General features: G+C 35.7%; 2 protein-coding genes across 4 annotated transcripts in view; one reads left to right on the forward strand and one right to left on the reverse strand.

The window, feature by feature from the left end:
* LOC145671053 (5-hydroxytryptamine receptor-like) overlaps positions 1-24256 on the forward strand; it is a 1055419-nt gene that overhangs the window by 986195 nt on the left and 44968 nt on the right. The gene's annotated exons all lie outside the window — the stretch shown is intronic.
* LOC145671054 (phospholipid scramblase 1-like) overlaps positions 1-24256 on the reverse strand; it is an 83036-nt gene that overhangs the window by 27829 nt on the left and 30951 nt on the right. For both annotated transcript variants that reach the window (XM_081739742.1, XM_081739740.1), the window contains exons 4-5: positions 21684-21901; positions 1342-1518 (exon numbers count right to left, since the gene is read on the reverse strand). In XM_081739742.1, the coding sequence (XP_081595868.1) occupies positions 1342-1518; positions 21684-21901 (395 nt within the window). The remainder of the gene's footprint in view (positions 1-1341; positions 1519-21683; positions 21902-24256) is intronic.

The following is a 24256-nucleotide window of genomic DNA, read 5'->3' on the forward strand; positions in this document are numbered from 1 at the left end:
ATAGATTCATGTATGATATAATGTACCATCGTTGTGATTGGTTGATCCAAACAAATCAAATGAAGGATGAAAGTCAAAGCTTATTAAAGTTAGATTTTAATACTAGTTCATTCCACAAATTACATCAGACCACACATACTAAACTCCATAACTCGAAATCTTCATACGGAACTTGAAGGGGCGACACATACTTGTAAACTCTTTACAGCCTCAGAAAAAAGTAGATGTAAACAAGCCCATACGACTACCAGTGAGTCGATGACCAGTGATTGGTTGTTGGTCTCACTGCGCTAGTATCCTACCGCAGTATAATCCCTACTAAAATAATAATTTCAAATAAAAATATCTGAATTTATCCTGCATTTTGTGATAATAAACGCAACATGTATAATATTTAACAACAGATGTAACTTCATATCAACCTCACCCGTAATTCGACATATAGTATTTACTGCGCGTGTGTATGTGATCGCGCGCCGACCACGCTATTTTGAAATTGTGGAATGCACAGTTCCATGGCGATGATGGGTAACAATACTCCATCTTTCTGTCGTGTTATAAAACAGAAAACAGGACAACAGGAACAGCGAAAATCTTGTATATATGACGATTTAAGAAAATACATATTTATAACGTAACAGTAGTCACTGTCAGTGCATTAATTATTTAATTAACAACCGTAGCCTTACACTTGGGAAATTTTGCGATGACACCTAGCAGACGATCTTGCTGTTCACGTCTTTCGCTGCCGAAGTACGTGTGAGCCGCGGAGTAATACATTTCGCTTTGTTTACGTCTACTTTCTTCTAAGGGTGGAAAGGCTTTAGATTTAAGATCTTAATAGAGAATAAAATTCAGTTTAAAAGAAACATTGATATTATAATAACAAGATATAGTTCACGTAGCAACCTCTATTGGCGTAGTGTGTTTATAAGAGTTAGCGTGATGGACTGACTAAGACGTTTATCGTTTATTACTATGTTTAATATTTATTTATTTCCTTATCCCTGCTGAAATTATTCTTCGGTTTATTCTTCTCGGTTTAAATAATCAGCTCTCCTTAAATAATTCCTCTTTTCTTGTTTCTATCTTCATAACATTTTCATTACTTCACTCTTTTAATCATTTCATTCGTGCTTCCCACTGTTATATTTGTTCTTCATTACTTCGGACACATTTCCATCAATTTGATTTGCCGTTATGTTTATTAATATGTCCTCCACTCTCTCTAATATTCTATATCATCATTTTCACCTACAAAGCAGCACTGTATTTGATGTCACTTTATCTAAAAGTAAGTCTATTTTATATTTTAGAAAGGTACTTTAATAGTATACTTACTGTGAAAGTGAGATCCCTGGTGCACCAAGGATTCCTACAGCATGGTCCATATATTAATAGTTCTCTTTGGTTGTCTTCATTAAATATTCTAAGTTTTGGAACGCACAAATTCCATTGCTGTTTAACGCTTGCTATGAAAATTTTAACAGGATAAACAGGGCAATACACTCTCACACACTAGAATGAACAAGAACAAATACGTTGAAGTAAAGATTTGTAAAAATATGCAGAATGTTTTTAGGGCACTGACGCTTGCAAGAAAAGGTTTCGGTATGGCTGACAAAAACGTAACTTTTTTTTTTCTGTTTTGATTAATGTTCAGCATCATAAAATAAGTGCCCCTGCAGAGGAGGTGGGTAAAGATAAACCTTTTCTCCTTGTGATAGTCATTAGAAGTAAAAAAGTTCATAAAACCAATATATTGTATGATTATAAAAATCAAGCAATTAAACGTTACATCTCTGTAAGATGCATATGAAAAACATTGTAATACTTCATATAAAGAACTCCTCAAACAAAGCATGGGTGTTGATATTCTGCTAATTTGGAACAATAATTTTATTATGAGGTACTATACGGAATTTGTTTCATCAATGGATTGCTAACGATTCCAATTTATCTACAGATGGTACGGTTATCTTTTGTTGAGTCTCACCTCTGGTGCAAGGTTCCCTAGTTCGATTCCAGCTCACGTCAAGTGGTCTTTGCGATGGACAATCACCGTGTTTGTGGGTTTTCTCGAGGTTCTTCCGTTTCCTCACACTTCATTCATTCCACTATTGCATTCATTTCACTTCAACACCGTCTCCTTTAGCCTAGCCGGTATAACCGTGAACGTAAAACTGAAAGTCTATCAAAAAGTTTGATAAATCTATCAAAAACAGATGAGCCAGACTAAAAAGTATATTTCAAGCAACATAAGGAATATACCACTCCTCAAAACAATATCACATCATTCGTTAAACACCATCATTTCAGCCGTTTATTTTACCTATGACAAGATTTACGGTAGATATTGTCAACATGAGGTTGAGTTTATTTTTGCATTAACAAATGTATCTTGAAATCCCTGGCGGATTCACTGGAAGTGCTTTGGGGATTCGGAATCCCCAAAAGTGGTATATAAAAATGATTCACTACTTTATCCTGATTTGATGTAAAATTCTGTATTTCAATCTTATATTAATCGTCAAGAATACAATCTGCCTTTCAAACACCCTTCTGGATTCTCTAAATCTTAAAATGTACTGAACAAAGAATACCAAGAAATTTCTCAAAGATTATACTGGTCACAAAATTCTACATGAGTCTATTTTGCAAAGGAATTATTTGAAGCCTCTCTATAAAAGACGCTTAACACAACGCTAACAAATGTAGGGTGGCAATTATATATGGCTATGTGTAGACGAAACCACAAACGGTTGCGAGCATAATTTTCCAATATTTTCGGGGAACTCGACTCAGCAGAAGCGAGAAAATCGCATCAAGTCGTTTGTAAAGAACTAGATAAAACAATCGAAGCTCAATTGCTTCCGTCGGTAGGGAATCCTTACGTAAGTGCTGACTTAAATTAAAAGCTTCTACTTACTGAGAGTGATATCTAGACATTAAACGCTGGAGAGATTATAACAAGTTTCTCCGTAAACATGATCCAAGTATTGTACCCGATATATGATTTACATCAGATGGGGAAAGAAATAGGGAATAATTTTCCATAAGTAAATTAAATAGTTTTTCTCTCAAGAAAGTTTTTTGAAGGAACCTAGTAGAACTCAGACATTTAGGGAGATGATGCTAGGAATACATCTTCCTCCAGAACCAACAAGCATTTTATATGGAACTTGCTTGTTAGCCGCTTAGCACTAACGCTCATTAAGAGGAAATAAAACGTTTCATAAAACATATTCGACTAAAATACTGAAGATGACTATATTTCAAGGATAAAGAATGCTCCTCATCTGGATATCATCTCCGTTTTCCACACGAACTCCACTTGTCTCCGAGTTATCTGATACCCTTAGTCTCCTATTTCCAGACATCTCGAACTATTTAGAAAAACAGCAAGTAGGGTTGGAAAGGCAGCAAAATATGTTGCAAAATAAGAAAAAAAAATTACCAGATTTCGAAATGGGAAGATGGAATCATCTGTTGGTTATTCGAAACTATCATTACTGAAAGTTTGTCAAGGCTCCTTACCTAGCGTCCTCGTATTTCTTAATTTAGTTGGACGCTCATATGGTGGCTATTGCTTCAAAAGTTCTTGAGCGTTTGATAACTTATGTTACTAAAGAAAACTTAAATTGAATTCAGTATTGTGAACTCTTTAACAAACAAAGAATATTTCAATAATAATGCAATAGTATCAAATCAGTAGAGATAAATTTAAACTGACTCACGACTGCGTAAAATTAGTTGAAAAATTGCATAAATATGCTCAAATTATAAGTAAATCATATTTTATTGAAATCTCCCTCATGAAATTCCAGAGGAGCTAATCTCCTATATGAAGACAGAAACAAGTGTTCCTCAAACACCAGTTTAAATAAGAAAGTTTATATTTCTTGTGAATTTTTTAAAGTTTATTCCACACTGATTAGCATTACACATTGTCCATAAAAACATTCCGTGATTTTGAGTGATCATAAAATGAAAACGTTTTGCAATATCGTTATAAATTAGATGTCAGGAAATGCATTATCTCTATACATTTTTATTTTTACCCTGCAGGTTCTAACATGCACTATGTTTCACTAGAAGGCAGTAAATTCAAGATGGCGCTTGACGAACAGCAACACAGCTGGTGTGTTTTGGAATTTCACTCAACAAAGAATGTTGTGACTGCGCAAGGTGCCTTCAAGTGCAAATTTCACGTGAAATCATCTTCGTGCATGTCAATTGTGAAATAGTACAACGATTTCGTAGAATAAGGATGCATCTGTAAGAAGCAAAAAGGGCATTCCTGCTGAACACCAGTGCCGTACAAGTTGATAAAGTGAGAGAATCCTTGTGCGGAGCCCCAAGAAATATACTGTATGCACAGAGCTATCCAACAACTACAAATCCCAAGAAGCGCGGTTTACGCAAGCACTCGCGCATTTATCCGTATAAACTGTAATTGTTGCTGAAGTTGAAACCTGAATACCATCTAAAGATAGTCCAGTTCTGTTTAGAATTCCAGCAATTACTAGAAAATGTTCAATGTTATTTTCAGTAATAAAGCAAACTTCCACCTGCATGGAAAGGTCAATAGAAACAATGTGTGAATATGTTGATCGGAGCACCCCATGCCGCGATAGAGGTGGAATGTGATTCACCCAAGTGTAATGTTTCTTGTAACATATCAGAACGGAAAGCTTATGGACTTTTTTTGAAGTTCTTACTGTTTTCAGCGGAAGTTACCAGGATATATTACGCAACTGGTTGATGCCACAACTTACTGCATCTTTTCCAACTAGATGAAGGAACACCGCTCTGTCATCTCAATGTCCGTAAGTTTCTGAATGAGCTCTTGCCGTATTGATTTATTGGTTGCGCTGGGCGCAATGACCATGTGTTTCTCCAGCGGCCTCCTAGATCACCGGATCTTATTGTATGTGATTTCTTCCTATGGGGGGCGGCATGTGGAAGACATAGTGTACGTACATCCACTACCCCCAACTATGGAAATTCTGAAGAAACAAATCACACAAGTTGTCAACACAATCACACCGGGTAAGCTTCGAAGAGCTTTGAGTGAGCTTCATTACCGAATAGATGTCGCAATGTAACAAGTGGAACCTACATCCAGTGCCTGCAATGAACATTGAACACATGAAACTCTATGTGTTGATTTACTTTAGACAGAAAATGAACACAAAATTCTAAAAGGGTATCACCTTATAATAATATGGGATTACTTGTAACTCCATCCTTAATTTTTGGACACACCATATAAGAAACAAACTAAACCTCCATACTATTTTTAGCGTATAACAAAGAAATAAGTCCAAAGATTAGACGTATACCGATTGACATATCTTATTGAGTTGAAGAAAATGACTGTGCGCTTATAAAAGCCCATATGTAGTTTTTTTTTTTTAAATTAAACTAGCTAAACCTGCGCTGTCTACTCAGTGCATGGTTCTGTTATGACCATGAATCTCCTCCCCACTGTACGTTTTCTTACTCACACAAGCAAAGGACAGAAGACTCATAAAAAAAAGTGAATTGCTATGTATAGATGTTGGAGTGAGTTTGTAACAAATTTGTAGAAGTAACACGATATTAAGTGGAAATATTTTTCAAAATAAAGTCATATCCGTACGAGTACGTCTCATTGTGTCTCTTGAGGTCTTTCAAGTTGCCAGCATGCAATAGGCTTTGCCACTCACAAGTAGACCTCACCACTTCGCCGTTGCGTTAGCAAAAGGAAACAACTACTGTCCTAATGTAGGGTTGAATATAAGACACTGACAAAAATTTTAGCTGCTAATGAGCACTAGAAACATGGAAAGACGAAATAGAAACATGAATTTGGGAAAGCCAAATACAATATAATTGGATAGTTGCAAGACCGATATTTTTTAAAATTAGATGAGGGAACAATATTTATGACTTCAACTATGTAAATCGAATTAGGAGGGATGTTTTATGGCATTCCAGATCATGGCCGCCATCTTGAAATCCGCCATATTGGATCAACGTCAACTTTTTCAAATGGAAAGAGGGTCATGTGAGGTATCAAACAATAATTTTTTCCACCCAATCTCATACACTAATTAGTTTGTCCATATCTAGAACGGTTTACAGCTTACAGCTCTTTGAATGTTGAAAAATTCGTTGTTTGTAGTAGATAACAGATAACTACAGTGACAATGGACATAGCTCCAGAGATAGCATTCTTACTGGACAAAATTAGGGTAATGCAAGAAATGCAAGTCCAAAGCATTCATAAATGGTCAAAACAGAATTTAGGAGCACCATGAGCACCTAATAAAAATTGAAGCGTCACAAATATCACAAAAGTTAATGCCGGGAATATTGAAAGTGTGCTTCTTCGGCACCTCGAACCGTTCGATCGGCACCTCGAACCGTTCGATCGGCTCATCAATATATACTGATTTACAAAATGCTTATTAAATCATTCTCGTGAAGCGAGGAGACTGAAATTGATTGTGCACAAGGGAATGCAGAGTGACAATAGTATCTCTGTCATGCAGTTTTGAATGGAAATGTTCGTCCTTTATTGCATAATCACATATGGTACGCCTATGTTTTGTATTGTTTAAAAAAATACAATCAAAGGTTGAAATATGCCGGTGGTACCTTATGGAATTTGTCGCACTTTCACTGATTTCCCAGCTGGAGCTATTGTACTTCGCACCTTTTTATTATTAAATAATTCTCAGGTATCCAGCATAAGTGAATTTCTGCTCCCTGTATTCGGCCAATAGCAATTCACATACCACTCTCGCAATTCATGTAATCCCATTTTACCAGATGTTGATGCCAGATGTATTGCCAAGTCTCTGCAATAACTATTAAATCCAGTCTGCAATGTTACAGGCACTATTCCGTTCTTTTCCTGGAGAACAATGAACAGTTTACCAACTAAATTTCCCTTTAAATTAATTAAAGGCATGATTGTGTAGAAATGTGTCATAGGCTTTACACTTATTGTAAGAGCCTCAATTTTCCTTTTGCCTTTAATATCCAAAGTTCTCGGGCGGTGCATTTCAAATTGAAAATCACTTTGGTCAGCATTACAGACATACTTAAACTCAAAATTACGCAACATCTGTTTGATACTGTGAACGTACTCTTTAGCAGTCTGCATTAAGTGTGACTGGCGCTCATGTTGCAGTCTTGTTTTAAAGGTTGTCACTTTCCGTAGCCCGATATTATAATGTCGTTTGAAGTTCAGTAGTCAGACCTCCGAGGCTTTAAAATGTTCATACTCAATATCACGCGCAATGTGGCATGCCATTCGCTGAAGATTACTGTCTGATTGCTGTTTGGAAAAGCAAGATTACTGGAAAAGATTGCTGTTTGGAAAACTACTTCACGTGCGTGGGTAAACTGCACGTACAATGCCTCTTGTAAAAGGTTACATATTGTCTTTTTACCGTGGTTTGGGTATTGTCATGTAATTAATAATTTGTTTCGTCTTCTCAACCGAGAGTGAATCGCGTTTCGATGGAAGTGATGCGTCTGACACTTGGTGTTCTGTCAGCATCTTCGGAATCTGTTGTGTGATTACACCCTTCCGCTTCCACACTAGCTTCTTGATTGTTTATCTCATGATGTGCCTCCTCTAGAATATCTACAGTGTATTCCATTTCGAATTCCAGTTCTTCATCCGCTATGAATTCAATTATGTCATCTGCGATTACTCTTTCCTGTTCTGATATATTTGTTGCTTTGTGCTTGAACCGTAATGTCTGCAACTGCTGCAAGAGGTACATGATAACGTTTGCCTTATTTAACGCCATGGTGTGTCGTTTTTTTTAGTCTATATTTGTTGCCTGCACACACTTTCCCTAACACACACACATACGTACGAACCTCACAGAATTACAGACACAATACAATAAACAAAATAACTATTTCTCAAACACTTCCAAGTTCACGAATAGAACTGACAGTGGGAATAATAATTTTTTTTTTTTTTTTTTTTTTTTTTTTGCACTTGTCTCCTTACAAAGAGTTTGTCGCTGTAGAATGGTACACGATGCAGGTAAGCTCCTACCTTATACCGTAGCTATACGACCAGGAATGCCATTAGCAACCAATATTGCTATTCTCTTCATCGTGCTGCCCCAAATGCTTATAGTTACAGTTTGAATTTACAAACGCACACACGAAGTGGCGAGGTCAGAACCACTTTATGAATGCTGAGGACTTTCATTTCTTGCATTGCCGTAATTTGTTCTGTACGAATGCTGTCTCTGGAGCTATGTTCATTGCCACTATAGTTATCCGTTATCTACTACAAACAACGAATTTTTCAACATTCAAAGAACTGTAAGTTGTAAACCGCTCTAGATATGGACAAAATAATTAGTGTATGAGATTGGGTGGAAAATATCATTGTTGTTTGATACCTCACATGGCTCTCTTTCCATTTGAAAAAGTTGACGTTGATCCAATATGGCGGATTTTAAGATGGCGCCCATGATCTGGAATGCCATAAAAACATCCCTCCTAATTCGATTTACAAGGTTGAGGTCATAACTATTGTTCCTCTATCTATTTCAAAAAAAAATATGGTCTTGCAACTATCAAATTATATTGTATTTGGCTTTCCCAAATTCATGTTTCTATTTCGTTTTTCCCATATTTCTAGTGCTCAATAGCAGCTAAAATTTTTGTCAGTGTCTTATATTCAACCCTACATTAGGACAGTAGTTGTTTCCTTTTGCTAACGCAATGGCGAAGTGGTGAGGTCTACTTGTAAGATTTAAGCAAAGCGCCTGCAATGTCCGTTAACCTGCCACACGTAACTTCTCTACTGGTTGCCTAACACCGTAGTTTCGGCCTGCAACAATGTTAATCTTATGGGCTCAAAACATCTCCTAAAATGTTGAATAGAACAATAACGACACGGTTTTTGAAAATTTGAATGACAACTGGACAATTTACCCAAAATTTGGAATCGACCAGTGAAAACAGCACGTTCCTAGCTCTTGTGGTTGTCGAAAGCATTGGAAACAAACATATAAACCTAGCATAACATATAGACTCGCTGAGATTGCGCTCTCTACACAGCGCATCATTCGCATATGAGCATACATCTTCTTCTCATTCCTCACAACATATGTACATGTCCCTTTAGAGACACAAGTGAAAGACGTCTTGATTTAAAAAAATCGGCAAGGGGTATCATAAAGGGAAGATTTTTTCGATTATTTTTTCTCAATATCTCGCACCGTTTGCAAGATTTGAGCCTACTTTCGGTTGGAGTTTCTAATTCATCTGAGACTAGTGTTTTCTTTCTTCTTGCATACAGTATGTAATAAGCAAATACATTACATATACAATTAATTATAATGTCAGTTATATATGGTGTTCATTGAGCAAACACTCAAAAAATAAAGATTTATCTTACTGTTTAGACTGGAGAAATGATTATCCTTCCTTGTTCATTATTATTTGGCCATGAAACAAACGTCTGAGACATATACAACCCCAATATACAACATTGTGGTGTTGGAATGTATAACGCATAGGATGTGGTTTTATTTTATTTTTTTTAACTTCAACGCTTCCAGTGTACCCTAGAATGCAATAAAGAAATAATGGCCATGTTTTTGTTTTTTTAATATTCAATTAGAACTGGACAATCTACGCAAAATTTGCAATCAATCAGTGAAAACGTCATCTTTCTAGAGCCTGTAGTTTCCGAGATCTCATTGTCGATAGAATTGACCACAAACATATACACTTCCTCAACATATAGTTTGAAAGAACTCGGAAGATGGAAGCATAATTCACATGCATTGATATTAAAGAAGGCTTATTAAAATACAAAAGCTTTGAACAATAATTTTATATCATAAACTTTATGAAAAAGATATAGTTAACTAATTTAGACTATTTAAAGTACAAATACTTAAAATGTTTGTATCTGTTAATCGTGAAATCATACATAACCGTAAATGAAAGATTTGAAAGCTAAAGTTATAGGTTGAAGCTCAGGCGCGTTTAACTACTGTTGTAGCATTATAATAGATACCACAATTAAACAAGCTATAGGGTAAGGGAGATGGTCACGGTATTTATGAGACGAATGATAATAGTAGACTATGAAAGTGAGAGGAAACGGGAAAACCTTGTGGACATCCACAAACACACGCGTTATTTGTCCATCATGAATTAACTTGATACAGCCTAGTATCAAATCAGCAATCCCATGCACCAAACGTGAACGCTCTAGCACAGTTTCCAAAAATATGAGTTAAAATTAACGTATTTTTAAAACTAAAATTTAGTAGTTTAGGAAAATTATGCTACTTAATGAAGTGAAACTCGTCCTGAAGTATAACTTCATTGAGGCTTGTAATTATGACTTTAGCTAGATGGAAGTACATGTAATACGATTAATGAGATATAGCCTAAATTACCATTAACTCTTAAAAATTTCAGTTTCTGTTTAACTAAAATATTGTTCAAAGATACAGGAAGACATATATTCATCGATGTAAGACGTGAAGCAAAACAAAGTAGCATACAAAGTACGATCGAAAAGTACGGTAAATGTAATTGCACAGTGCCGTCTATCCATGTTGTATCCGTTTCAACTAGTAAGCCCGGTAGCCTAAACCTGTAGTGCAGTCAGTGTCAAGTTTGAACTAGTTGTAACATGTTAGTTGGCTTTCAGAGGCAGAAGAGTGAAGACGTGTTGAAAGTGTCTGTTGCGCGCCAATATTAAGTTTTGTTCTAAGCTGCAAACAAGTTCCAAATAAGCTTACGAACTATCAAACTCAGTATATGGTGATGAAGCGGTGGCATTCGAGACGGTTTACAAGTGGAATGAGCGATTCAAAAGCGGCAAAGAGTCGACTACAAATGAGTTACGATTGAGACGTCCTCTGACATCAAAAACAGATGAAAACATGCAGAAGGTGGCACAACTGTATTGTTCAAACAGGCGAATATATGTTCAATAGATTTCGACAGAACTAAACATCTTGTGTGGGTCCATGGGAAGCATTTTAACCGCCAATTAAATGGGCAAATGGCTTCATTCTTCACCACGAAAACAAGTCGTGATACACCTTATGTTTAATCTGTTAGTCTTGGGCCGGAAAAGCCGTTTCTGTCTGTTCACATACACCTTACTCACCAGATGTAGTACCATGCAACTTCTAGTTTGTCCCAAAAATTAAAACTGTGCTTAAAGGAAAAGGTTTTGACACCATTCCTGACATTGAGATGGTCACGATAGAACTGATGAACGTCCTTCCAAAAGAAGCCTTCGAGAAATAATTCCAGTCATGGATTCAAACTTAGATAATTGCATTGCTACCCAAGGACAGTACTTTAAAGGAGTTTAAATTAAATTCCATATAAGTGTATTGCTTTGTTTCGAATAAAATTGATTCGCAGTACTTCTGTATCACGCCTCGTCTATACAGGTAAATTGTCTTGCGTAGTTAAAAAAAAAAAAAAAATCGTATTGATAAAATTTATATGGATCGTTGCCAATATCAGTAGGCAGTTTTTCATTTAACAGGAAAACGTTACTTTTTTAAAAAATGTACTCTAAATGTTGCAAAATAGATTGTTAACTAACAGAAATTATACATTGTTGTATCACGTCTCCTAACGGTAGCATACAAACGAGTCTTTCGCTCACATTCTACTTGTAAAGAATTGAAATAAAGGGAAAATCAAACGTATTCAGACTCTATACAAACGAGTCCCAGGATTAAATACACAGATCACAAGAGACATCATACAAACATTTCACGCTCTGATTTGTTGTGTTCATAAAGGAATTGGATTAGCTGTGATCGCAGTGACTAATTTGATTTGCACAAAACAATATTCAATCAGCTGAATAACATGTACAGAGTAATGTAGACTACTTTGACAAAAACGCCTTTTGATATGTCGCTTCATGCTTAAACAATTATAATAAGTACTTTGACAATATATTCACTTACATACGTTTTACGAAAAGTAATGTTGGATTAGTTCTTACGTTTAAAGCAGATCAATAAAAAACTAAAGTAATCAGGCTTGTTACTATGTGGTTCTTCTCAATCTGCACAGTTAACAACCACTCAATTGTCCGTCTTATTCAGTCTTTCTTTTTAGTTTATAGTGCTCCATACTATTCTGATGTTATACTTTGCTTCCTAAATCGAAAACGACTTTAAAGCCAACCAGTTGAAAACAAAGTAAATAACGTGATGAACAGCATAGTAGTTGTTCCTCAGTCTCAAAAAGGCATATCCCCAATTAGTCTAAGAACGTCAAAATTGCTGACAAATTTCTATTTAGCTTCAAATACTTCTGTATACGATTTTGAACATAAATTTCAGATGTGTTGGCGACTCTTGAACAGAACATGTTCAGTGAATATGTATTTGCCTGAAGTGCAGATTTAGTGCAGCTGATATCGATATTGACAGAAGGCATTGCGTTTTGAGAAGTTTTTTTTTTTTTTTTTTTTTTTTTTAACCAGGAACGCAAATAACCTAGTTGCCCGGGGTGAGTGGTTCATCGATGCGGGCGAGTATTTGAAACGATACCGAACGTATGTAAATGATTTTTTATTGTTACATGTGAGATAGTAGCTTTTCTTCTTGAACTAGTAAAATTTTATTGCTTATTTGCATCCCTGTTTTTAACCCTCTAATGCACGGCCAATTTTTCCTACACAAATGCATAATATGGATCTCTCAGGCCCGCATTTCAAAAATAAAATATGTGTTTATTCTACAATTTCTAGTATATTTCAGAACTAGAAAAGAAGCAAAAGACAAATGACTGTTTTTCCTTTTTGCCACATTATTATATTAACTTGTTATTATAATATTATTATTATATATAACATGGGCAGACAAGGTATTAACTTTATAAAAGAAATAGGCAGACGTATCACGCAGTTATCTGGCAATGACAGATCAGGCAGCTTCCTTATACAAAGAATAAGTATGGCAGTTCTAAGAGATAAAGTCACTTCAATACAGGGTACTATGCCCAAAGGCAAAAAACTAGAAGAAGTATTCCTACTGTAAGAATATATTTATTCCAATATGTTTTTATTTAATGTTACAATTTTATGTTCACTTAAATGTTTTCCATTTGTTTGTTTTTCATTTTGTTTTGCTGCTTTCATCAGTGAAAAAGTTTTAGGATTTGCTAAACATTCAATGTATTGGAGATTATGGAGATTACATGAATTTTCTATAAAGAACTCCATAATAAGCATATACATAAGAAAAGAAAATATTTCGAATATATAATTTAGAAGAAAATCAAATACACATGAAATACTAACCATATTACTAATCAAAAAAAGTTTCCGTACATATAAAGAAATGCACGTAAACAAGGGCGCCACGTTGCTTTTCGACCGCAGTTTGTGATCAGTTGGTCCTCTTTTGGCTTTAAGTACTTCTCGCATTTGTTTCTTCATTGCAATGACCAATTTAGATAAAGTTGCTGGAGGGATGTTCCTCCATTTTTCACGTAATGTATTTTTCGACTGGTCCTTGTTTCTAATATTGTGTTCCTAACGGGTCTCCTTAATTCATCCCACAGATGTTCAATGGGATTGCCGTCGGGAGATTGTGGAGTTCTTTCGACACGTTATAAAACAACCAATCTTTTGATTTTCGTGTAGTATGTTTAGGGTCGTTATCTTGTTGGACTATAAAAGAGGCTCCCATATTCAGTTTCTTTTTACTGATGTGGAGATTCTGTTTCATAATGTTCAGGTAAACATGCTGGTCCATTGTACCTTTGATAAAATGCAAATTTTCTACTCCAGCTCCACTCATGCAGCCCCAAATAAGCACGCCACTACCTCAATGCTTCATAGTAGGACACAGATTCTTCGGTTCCATTTGCGTATTTTGGTTCGTCCAGACAATAACTCTTACGTCGGATCCATGAATGTTGAACTTGTTTTCATCACTAAGTAAAACAAAGTTCCAGAAGCTAATTGGCTTGTTCACATGAGCTCTTGCGAACTCTACACGTTTCTTGGCGTTTTCTTTATTAACGTATGGTTTCTTTCTGGCTACTCGACCGTTGTAGTCCGCTTTTCTGATGACAGTATGAACTGTTTCAGGAACCGCTTGTATACCATAGTCAGATTCAAACATACTAGCTAGTTTTGGAGCATTTGTTTTGGGTTCTTTTAGGATAGTTCTTAAAATAACACGTTTATGATTATCCTTCAGCTTTGTTGGACGGCCATTGCGCAGTCGATCTTTGCAACTATTTGTTGCAATATACGCATATAGAATGTATTGCACTGTAGAATGTGATTTCTTTACGGTGTCTGCTATTTTTCTTAGAGACTTACATTCTTGGCTTAATTTTACTATTGGTTGGCGTGTTGGAATTGGCACTTCCATTTTGACGCTTCGTTTTACTACCTCTATAGATCTCCTTTGCCCAAATGTAACTGCAGTAGTACCTTATCACTAGTAGAGCACGCTACTGTCATCTGTAACCACTGCAAACGCTGTTTGGTGTTTGTTTTGCTTCATTCTTTTGTATATTTGTGCAGTGTACGGAAACTTTTTTGACCTGAATTTTCAGCAACTTAACTTAAATCGTCAGTTATAGTATTGATATATTCAATGCCATCACTATAATGCGTACACATTACAAGTAGACACGGTCAAATTCAGCTAATGTAATTGTGTTTTATTTATTATTTATTTATTTTAAGATATTATATATATTTCTTTTTGAATATATATATATATATATATATATATATATATATATATATATATATATATATATATATATATATATATATATATATATATATATATATATTAGTATATAATAATTTTGGTTGAAAGTTTTCTAATAACTATAACACAAAATATTTTTGCGTTTACATACTCATTATCGTCTACATCAAACTTTGCAGTTCGTTTACACTCAACTTATATAATAACACTTGTTTAATTTTCTTAGTGACACATCTCCAGTAAATATTTCTATTTGAAGTTAAGCTATTAGTGCTTGCATTCACTGTACACAATTACACTGTGCTCACCACATACAGTTAGTTCGCAGTCGACATATACCATTTTACTTTATCTGTCTCTACTTGCTGGACACTTATAGCATCTCTTTAGTTTTCTCGGAAGAGGTTCGCGTCTGTCTTCAGGGGAATTGAGTCCTCAGAGTGCCAGTGTAGTGCTTGTCGTTTTCAGAAGATGGACAGTTTCATTTCTTTCTTGCGTGTAGGATAACATTAATTCTTTGCAGGCACGTATCAACGTGGGGGCAAGAGGGCCGGGCCCCCCTAAATTTTGGCTGACCCCCATAAAATTTCACGGTAGGCTTGCAAATGAACTATAATATGGTGATGAAGTATAGTATGATTGGGTCGGGCCCCCCCTAACTTCTACCGCCCCCCTAATTTTTTGGGCTGGCTACGGGCCTGGTTCTTTGCCAGAATTTTAAGGAAAATTGAATCGTTTTCTGTTAAAAAGGCGTATGTGCAATAAACAAAATTGTCGGGAAATGACAAAAGAAGAAAAAAAAACTGTTTTCTCACGAGTAGGTTTGTTTGATGAAAAAAAAGAAAATATGTGCAATTGTACATGATTACTGACTGTTTATAAACTATATAGGATGTAACTGTGAATTATTGTTTAATCTACAAAAACATTAAACTTTGGACACATACGCATTTTTAAGAAAAAACGTGGTGACATAAAATGTGATACCAGGGTCCTTCTTAGATATATCTGAATTTTTAGACACTGTTACATTGGTAGTATATCGATGAAAGACAAAGATACTAATAATAGTAATTGGTAATAATAATAATTTGAAAGCAAACGTTTTCTCTCCCAAAAATATTAAAAAAAAAAAAAACATTTAATCTCTGTCATGATAAGTTCTGAATTAACACTTGTCGTCACTGTTTGCCTTATTTCGACTTGTAAAGTATCTTGAGTTCTATGTTTACCGGTATCGGGAAATGCTGAGGTTAATGCTGGAATATACCTTGACCACTTACATGCTAAGTAAAAATCTTGAGAACTTTAATATTATGCCAGTATAAAAGGTGAAATTTTCTCACGGTAACTGTGACGACAAAACAGAGACTGATCTTCAGCTGGTCTAACGCCAAAGCAGGCAAATATAAATTTAAGTAGTTTTTACTTTTGTTGTGGGACGAGACATAATTGGGAATCCAAGTAAGTAGTATTGCATAAGAAAATATTATTTTAATGGCAGGATTTTTATTTTTAAGCCAAGCTAGTTTTCTTTTAAGTTTTATTCCCCAAATTCCTGAGCGTGTGTTTAGATTCCAGTACAGCTGATAGACCGAGCAACAGAGCACATTAATAGATAATAATATAATCATTACACTTAGTACTGTGCTTATCAGAAAGATGTAATACTAGTACAAACCAGCAGAATGCAATATTTTAGAAAAAAAAAAGAATGCAGTATTCTGAAAGTGCCAACACCATAACATTATGTATTTTTTTATGACTCATTCTCCTTAATGTCACTGATTGGACTTCAGAATGACTTAATTGAATGATATAAATTTTATGTTCATCCAGTACTTATCTCAGTCTGATCTCGTTTATCTTCAATGGGACAGCTCATATTCCGTTCAGTTTAGAAGTACTACAGTTTCCGTAGTGTTGCATGACATGATGAAAGTGTATTTCATTACTCCATTAACATTTGAAAAAAAAACTGTTCATACTGATGGATTGTTCGCAGACTAGATAAAGTGGTGAAGGCCGTTGATCTCAAAAGTTATTTTATTTTATCTTTTCTCTGTTTATTCCTTGTCTCCAGAAAAACTAGATGTCTTTCTTGTAGTATTGTGGCCACCATGACTTGAAATTTAAAATACCTTCACCACTGAATTGAACAACAGTGAAGTTATCAGACCTGCTACTGTGAATAATCAACTCCGTCAATTCATGTGCAGTGTAAAGGCGTTTTTTACGTTTCCTAAGAGTTCGTTTGATGATGGCGAAACCTCCGTCACATGGAAGATCGCTGGGATCGCGACCAGGAAAGAATTTTTGGACATGTTTCTTTGTGTAACGCTCTTCATTATTATACTCCCGCTTGTCTGATTTTCAGTTAAAATGGCATATTTATGGAATAACGCCCTTTTAACAGAAGATGCAGATTTCAATGCCTTGTATTTTCAACACGTTTCAAGAAATACACTTCATTTTAGCACAAATCTTGCATCTACCTCTAAAATACTCATTTTTGTGAAAAAAAAAGTTAAAATCGTTAAACAAAATGTTACATACGCCCTTTTAACAGAAATAGATTCAATTCTTCTCTTGCATGAATTCTTAGGAAAGAAATTCACATGTGACTCATACACAAGGAAAGCGTTTACAAATGCCACATCTAGTATGTTGAAAAATAATACATGGCCATCTTCTTGATTTTCGTTTTGTTGTGTACTTTCTTTTTATCTGGTCCAGACAATCTACTGCTCCTTTCGTGTTTTTGTTATATATGATTACCTCCGGTTTTGTTTAATTCCTTCTAAGTCACAATTCACTTCTAAAGCAGGGGGCGCGGTGGCTCAGTGGTAGAGCGTTCACCTCTGGTGCTTGGGGTCCCTGGTTCGATCCCAGCTCGCGCCGTGTGAACTTTGTGGTGGACAAACACCGTGCTCGTGGGTTTTCTCGGAGTTCTCCCGTTTCCTCCCACTTTCTTCATTTCACTCATCTCTCATTATCACCGTCTCCTTTAGCCTAACCGGCATAACCGTGGGACGTTAAACTTAAAGATTTCATTTCATTTCACTTCACTTCTAAAGCAGGAAGGTATGTACATAGGGTAGAGCTAGGTAATTTGAATAATTTGAGACATTTTCTCATATATCTCGGAAACTGTAGTTGGTAATCAAATATAAAATTGTGAACAAAAACTTTGAACCTTACTATTACTTAGCAATTTTTCTTAAGATGGTATCTGAGATACGTCATTGTGAAATTTGGGTATTCAATTTCCCCGCCGAAATTTCGAAAAACGTAAATGTGAGGGGCAATTTGAATAACGAGTGGGGTAATATGAATAACCAACAAAATAAACAAGTCTTATAGAAATAATGTATAAACTATTTAATAGTTAGATTGCAATTTCTATGGTATTTGAAATATGCTAGTTTTGAATGAATAGAAGTAGGCCTACATAAATTGTAAATAGGCGTCGCCTATTGCTATCTTTTTGAATGTAGGCCTACACTAAAAAAAAATGTTCAGAACACTGTCTAAGGCAAAGAGCCGTAATTGGTTAATTCATTTTCCATCGTTCGTATTTAACGACAACAACAACAGATAAACTGTTTTCGACCTTCTGCACCGACACAGACTTCGTAGAACTATGTCTTACAACGCTAGCAACGAATCCAGTCTCCCTTTCTAGCAGAACGTTCTGAATAGTAATTAAGAAGGCAAAAACAGCAATTCCTTGTTTGACTTTCATTGCCTGCAGCCATTTTTAGCTTTAGGCCTACATTTCCGTCACTGGAAGGGGTAGAGGATATCAGTTTCTTTCGAGCATTCATTTGTTTTTTTCTTAGCAGGTTCTGTATTAGCACTCTTCTTTCTTGTAGTGTCTTTGGATTTTGTTGCACCCGATGCTTGCGTCTTTCCTCGGAGGTGTTTTATTCTCATTGCCCGAATATTTTCAGAAGTTGAGTGGCATGATTTTCCTGCGACACGACGTCTCTTCTGCACTTAAACATTTTTCTGGGCTGGGAAGCACTTGTTGTATGGGTTCATCTATAGGCTTCGTTGGGACAAAGTTTTGAGAGCCATGACCAGAAGAAAAAGGCGCGTTGTTAAGATCTTCTTCCCGAGAAGACTACTCCTCAAAATGTATAATAAGGCCATACGTTTCCGAAGGGGCGAATCGAAATTCGCCAATAGCTTGTGGACTAAACGGGTAGATACCAGTACATGAAAACCCATTAACTGCCAGTCCAACAGAAGCTGTCCACTTCTAGACTTCAGTGAGCAAAATGCAGAACTGAGATTTACTAATCACTGACCTCGGGTTTTAGTGAATCCAGGTAGTTACCTCTTGGTGGTAATTGACTTTAAGGGCCTTAAAAACAGAGCGATAGATTGGTTATAATACGTGTGTTGTGTGTGGAAGTAGGTAAAGCATTTCGATGTCGTGATTGGTAGAACTCTAAGGACAAAGGTTGTAAGTGAAATTTTGGGTTTTAAAGTCCGGATTTAGGCGTACGCCTTTTAATATTACTACAGGAGGTATAAAAGACCTTCTGGCATTCCAGCATGCTATCACCGTTATATTTTTCCCTCGCTCAACAGATGTTAAACTTACCACCTCTTTTCTACCATTTTCTGCAAAAATTTTAGTGGTCTGATATTTAGAGGAAGATTACTTTCGTCCATATTATAAATACGGTTAGGATGGTTTATGGAGATCATACTCGTTCATTAATTTTCCCAGTAAGTCAAAATAAGAATTCGCAGTTTCCTTGTTAACACTAGAAGCTCTCGCTTTTGACAAACAAATATAAAATAGCAGGCCTATAGTTCTAATTTCATCGCTATTCAAATTGCCCCGTTTTGAATTATCCAAATTGCCCCGCAGTCGACGAATATTCCATTCAGAACGTGGTATGAAAACTGCTGATTAGTTGACGCCAGCGTACAGTATATCAATGCCTCATATGCTACTGATACGATTATAATCCAGAGTGGTTTCATTTTATCCAGTTAATAATAAGGAAAGCTTAAGGAAACAACGTTGAAAATTATAACGACCTAAAAATACACACATTCGTACGTACCTTGCAGCAAACAAAAAACTGTATAAGCCTTCAGAACTGAAGGAATAGTTTGTATTTCTGAGAGCGACTTCTGCAAACCACCACTTACAAATCCATCACAGGTTCATTAACATGGCAAGCCGCGTTTCCACTCCACCTGGCAAAATGCTTAACATTATTCAAATTCCCCACCTATTCGAATTACCCCACTGTACCCTATGTGTAGTTTAAGAAAGGAGAAACACAACGTGTCCGTGAGAGATGCTAGACAAAGTTGGGTAAAAGCTTTAGCGGACCTCTGAGATCCATGTTTTGTAATAACGGGGTATAAATGAAAACTAGTCAATATGTGAATTATTTCTTTCAATTTAAGTAATTTGCTTGTATGATGCTAGTCCTGAATAGTCCTGATTTAGCATTCAAATCTGAAAAAATGACCAAATTAATACACTTCCTTCAAGGGACCCAGCCTCTGAGACCCATGTTATGCATTTAAGGGTTAAGTGGAATTAGCGAAGAGAGATGTTAGTGTGTTCGCTAGATACTCTCAATTTGCGTAAAGGGGTACAAGTAAGTCCATAATAAGACTAGGAAGTCAAATAGAGGTTTTGCGTCAGTTCTTACTGGATTTTGTAGAATGTTATAAAGTTTGTAATTATTCTGTCGTGTATGGGAGGGAGGTGATACTTTAGTGACTGTATTGAATCAACAAAATGTCTGATTTGTAGTGAAAACATGAAGTATATTAATGTGGAATGAAAATGAAATTAGATCTTTAAGTTTTTAGAATTACAGGTATATATATACCTTTAGAACAAAGATGATTGAATATTAATGAAGGTGAAATATTATGAGAGAATTAATGAAATGTAAGTGCGGGAGGAAACAAGGGATCAATGAAAGATTAACGTACATGTTTTCTACCATCGAACCAGGGATCCGTTGCTCCAAATGTGAAAACTCTAACACTGAGCCAAAGTGACAATTCCGTTAAAAGTACGGCCAATGAATATTTATTTTGACTGAGAAAGGTGTATAAACGACTTACTAATAACTGCCAACTTGAACTTTCACAAAACATACAAGGTTTGTCCCAAAAGTTCCGAAATAATTGGTTTTAGACCATTTATTCAAAATTAGTTTCCAAACTTTTTCAGGTTATAATCTTTTCACAATCTTTATAATATCAGTTTACAATCTTTTCAGAAGTTTTCAAAGTACACTCCCCCTGCTTCGATGGACCTTTGTCAACATTTCACCCAATCATTGAAGGCGTCCTAGAAGTCGTCAACGGAAAGTGGTTAACATGCAATGAACGATTTTTGGATATTCTACACTCCTCTGCAATCATCCGCACACTTAATCATTGGTCCTTGTCCAAAACGTGACCCGCGTTTTACACCGAGTCGCCCATTTATAATGTTGATGGGAGTCCCGAGCGTTCGTCGTCGTTGACTGACTCCCGACTTTCCCGAAACCCTTGTGAAACATGAAGGTTTGGATTTGTTTTATCGCCCCGCCACCGCAGGCTTTCCGAAGCATTTCGAGCGTCTCCGCGCCGTTTTTATCCAGTTTTACACAAAATTTAATTGCATAACGCTGTTCCAAAAACTGCTCCACTTTTTGCTCGAGGAGGGGTGCAGTAGATACCTTTGCACGGAGCGTGACCCTGTCTCAACTACTCTCGCAGGAAACCAATGTCGGTCTCGTTTCGAAGCTTAGATCCCCCACCAACTTCTCTGCCTGAAGCTTCGTCCCGTCAGCCAGCGTTGCCAACTACAAAACATCAATCCTTGAATTTTTGGGGCAAACTCTGTACGTTGGCAACAATGAAATAGAAAATGAAATAATTTACCTGCAAACAACAAAAGCATATGCATCCTTGACACCTATATGGTCTCACTATGCGCATCACTTCCTGTTGATCGCGATTAAAAATCCTCAATTTAAATGGTCGTTTGTGTTGAAGGCAGTGTCGCCCACAACAATCTGATTCTTCAACTATATGGAAAACTCTGCGTCCTTGAGAGTCGTCCACAAAGTACCGGTTCTTCTCGTAAATTCCTAATAGAACTGCAAGAAGAAAGATAAGGCGTTTAGTATGATAGTTTTCTTAAGTTATTATGATTCTCTTTGACCGTAACTATTAAACCTCATTTGTTACTCATGCAAAACAAGCTGCTTTTTAAGTAATTTAGATTACCAAAACTCTTTTACATGTTTACCATACAAACAATCTTTAGGAACTGTTTGATAGATCATCTCGAAATTCAATCAGAATATAGAGGGTGAAAAGTTAGGAATTGAGTTCCGTTTTGGATTTGAAATCGAATAGGAGAACGCTTTTTCTGCAATCAATCAGGCGTTCCGAGAATACATTTCATCTCCACCCCTAACACTCTACCGAAATCGGGCTTTGTAAAAATCCATTACATATTCCGGTTTGAATATTGAACGTTATAGAGCAAAATCAATAAGGGATAGTCAGAAGAAGTTTTCTTTATGGATCAAAGAATCCGATATATTATTTCAGGCAAAAAGTTTCTTGTAGGTCTTATATCTGGAGAACTACATATTATAGTGCAACCAAACCCAAACTATCACTTAACTCAGTATGATCTGCTTCTTCCATAAAAAAAAAAAAAAAAAAAAACGAAAACTCCATTTGGGGACCGTTCAAAAATTTTGTGGTCATCTATCCAAAAACTACGGTGATTATTGATCAAGATTGTAATTTTTTAATCCATTTTTTAGAATTATTCCTAAAATTCTTGTTTGGAATAGTTCTTGTTTATTAAGAATAGATACTATATTCTCTCTTCACTTTGTATTCAAACCGAAAGTGAATAAGAATCAGTTATTTCTGGTTTTAACGTTGGTTGCCATAGGGAAACACGTTATAGTTAACAAGAAGCAGTTTTCTGTAATCAATTAAGAGTCGCAGAAAATATTCCATCTCCAATCTAATATCTTTACTAAAACTGGAAGTAGTAGAAAATCAACCACAGTAATATGTAAAGAAGCGTTTTGTTTTGCAATCTATTAACCCTAGGAACACCAGGGAGGGGGGGGGGGGCTCGGAGGCCAACAAATTATTTTTGTTACATTTTCTAACATTTCTAATTACATAAAAAAAATCTGAGAAAAAATTGATATTGTCAAGCTTGACCCCATTAATAAAAAAAGTACTTGCTTAGTTTTTAGTGTTTCGTTTTTTCTATTTATAAATAAAGAAAGTGTTGTGGGCCTCAGCCCCCCCCTCCCCTTGGTAGTACTAAGGGGCTATTCACCCACCACATACACTACTGTTATATTCGAGTGTTTGGATACTTATTTTACTTTCCTTTCAAACAATTTTGGTATTACAACATGCAGGGTCACTCTCTAAGCTATTATTCTGGTGCAGTGTTTCCAACTGTACGTTATGAAAAATTAGTATATATATATATATATATATATATATATATATATTCTGATTATTTTGGTACCTAAATATTTTCTTTTCTATTAGCTTATTCCTTCAAACCTGCTACACACACGCATATATATATATATATATATATAAGAAAGAGAGAGAATCAAGTTTCAATAGTGATGCCTTGCAGTGAATCCCTTGAAATATTCATGATGCTGTAGTGGTGTTAGATTACAAAACTGACAGACAAGTCGTAGCTTGTTTGCTTACGTCTTACATGTTCATTCCATAGGTGCAAAGACCTGACGTTGTGCTACTAGAAAAATTGTAACTTTTTGTTGGGTTGGCAACACTGCTTCTCTGGTGACATCCCCAATAGTGTCTTATGAACGTTCCTCACACTGTCCATCTTTTCGTGGAAACAACATTTGAAAGAATTTCGTCATTCCAAGGATAACCGGGATGGAATTACACAAGATTAATCCTGAATTCATTGGAATACTGAAGTATACCTCACTCGTCCCCATTCTATCCTACTTTACTGTACCACACCAAAATGCTTTTAGAAGCTGTCTTTGTACACATACTACACTGTACTAACTTGCTATTGATCTGTTTGATAGTTTTTCTACACAAACGAATAAAATAAATAGGTCATAGTTACTGGCATAAATAAAAAATGGTATCTTAAACAATTGCACATATATAGTTGGCAACACTGTACTTCAAAACCTAGAAGTAATAGAAAATAATAATATATGATGTCTTAGACATCCCAAGTTCATATCAGGCAAGATAAATTATTTTCTGTGAGAAATAATGATCTTTAATCTGTGGGCTTCAGAGGTCCCCACGTTGGTGTTCCATGTAACCCAAAAATACCTTGGGTTCCTAGGGTTAAGCATCTTAAAGGAATATTCCAAATCCACTTTAATCTCTTTATTTGGACCAAGTGGAAGAAAATCAAATATTTCCTATTTTAACAGCGTAGAATAATAACAATAATATATATA

The sequence above is a fragment of the Thermobia domestica genome, chromosome 15, assembly GCF_964235325.1.
Source record: "Thermobia domestica chromosome 15, izTheDome1.hap1.1, whole genome shotgun sequence".
Taxonomy (NCBI): domain Eukaryota; kingdom Metazoa; phylum Arthropoda; class Insecta; order Zygentoma; family Lepismatidae; genus Thermobia; species Thermobia domestica.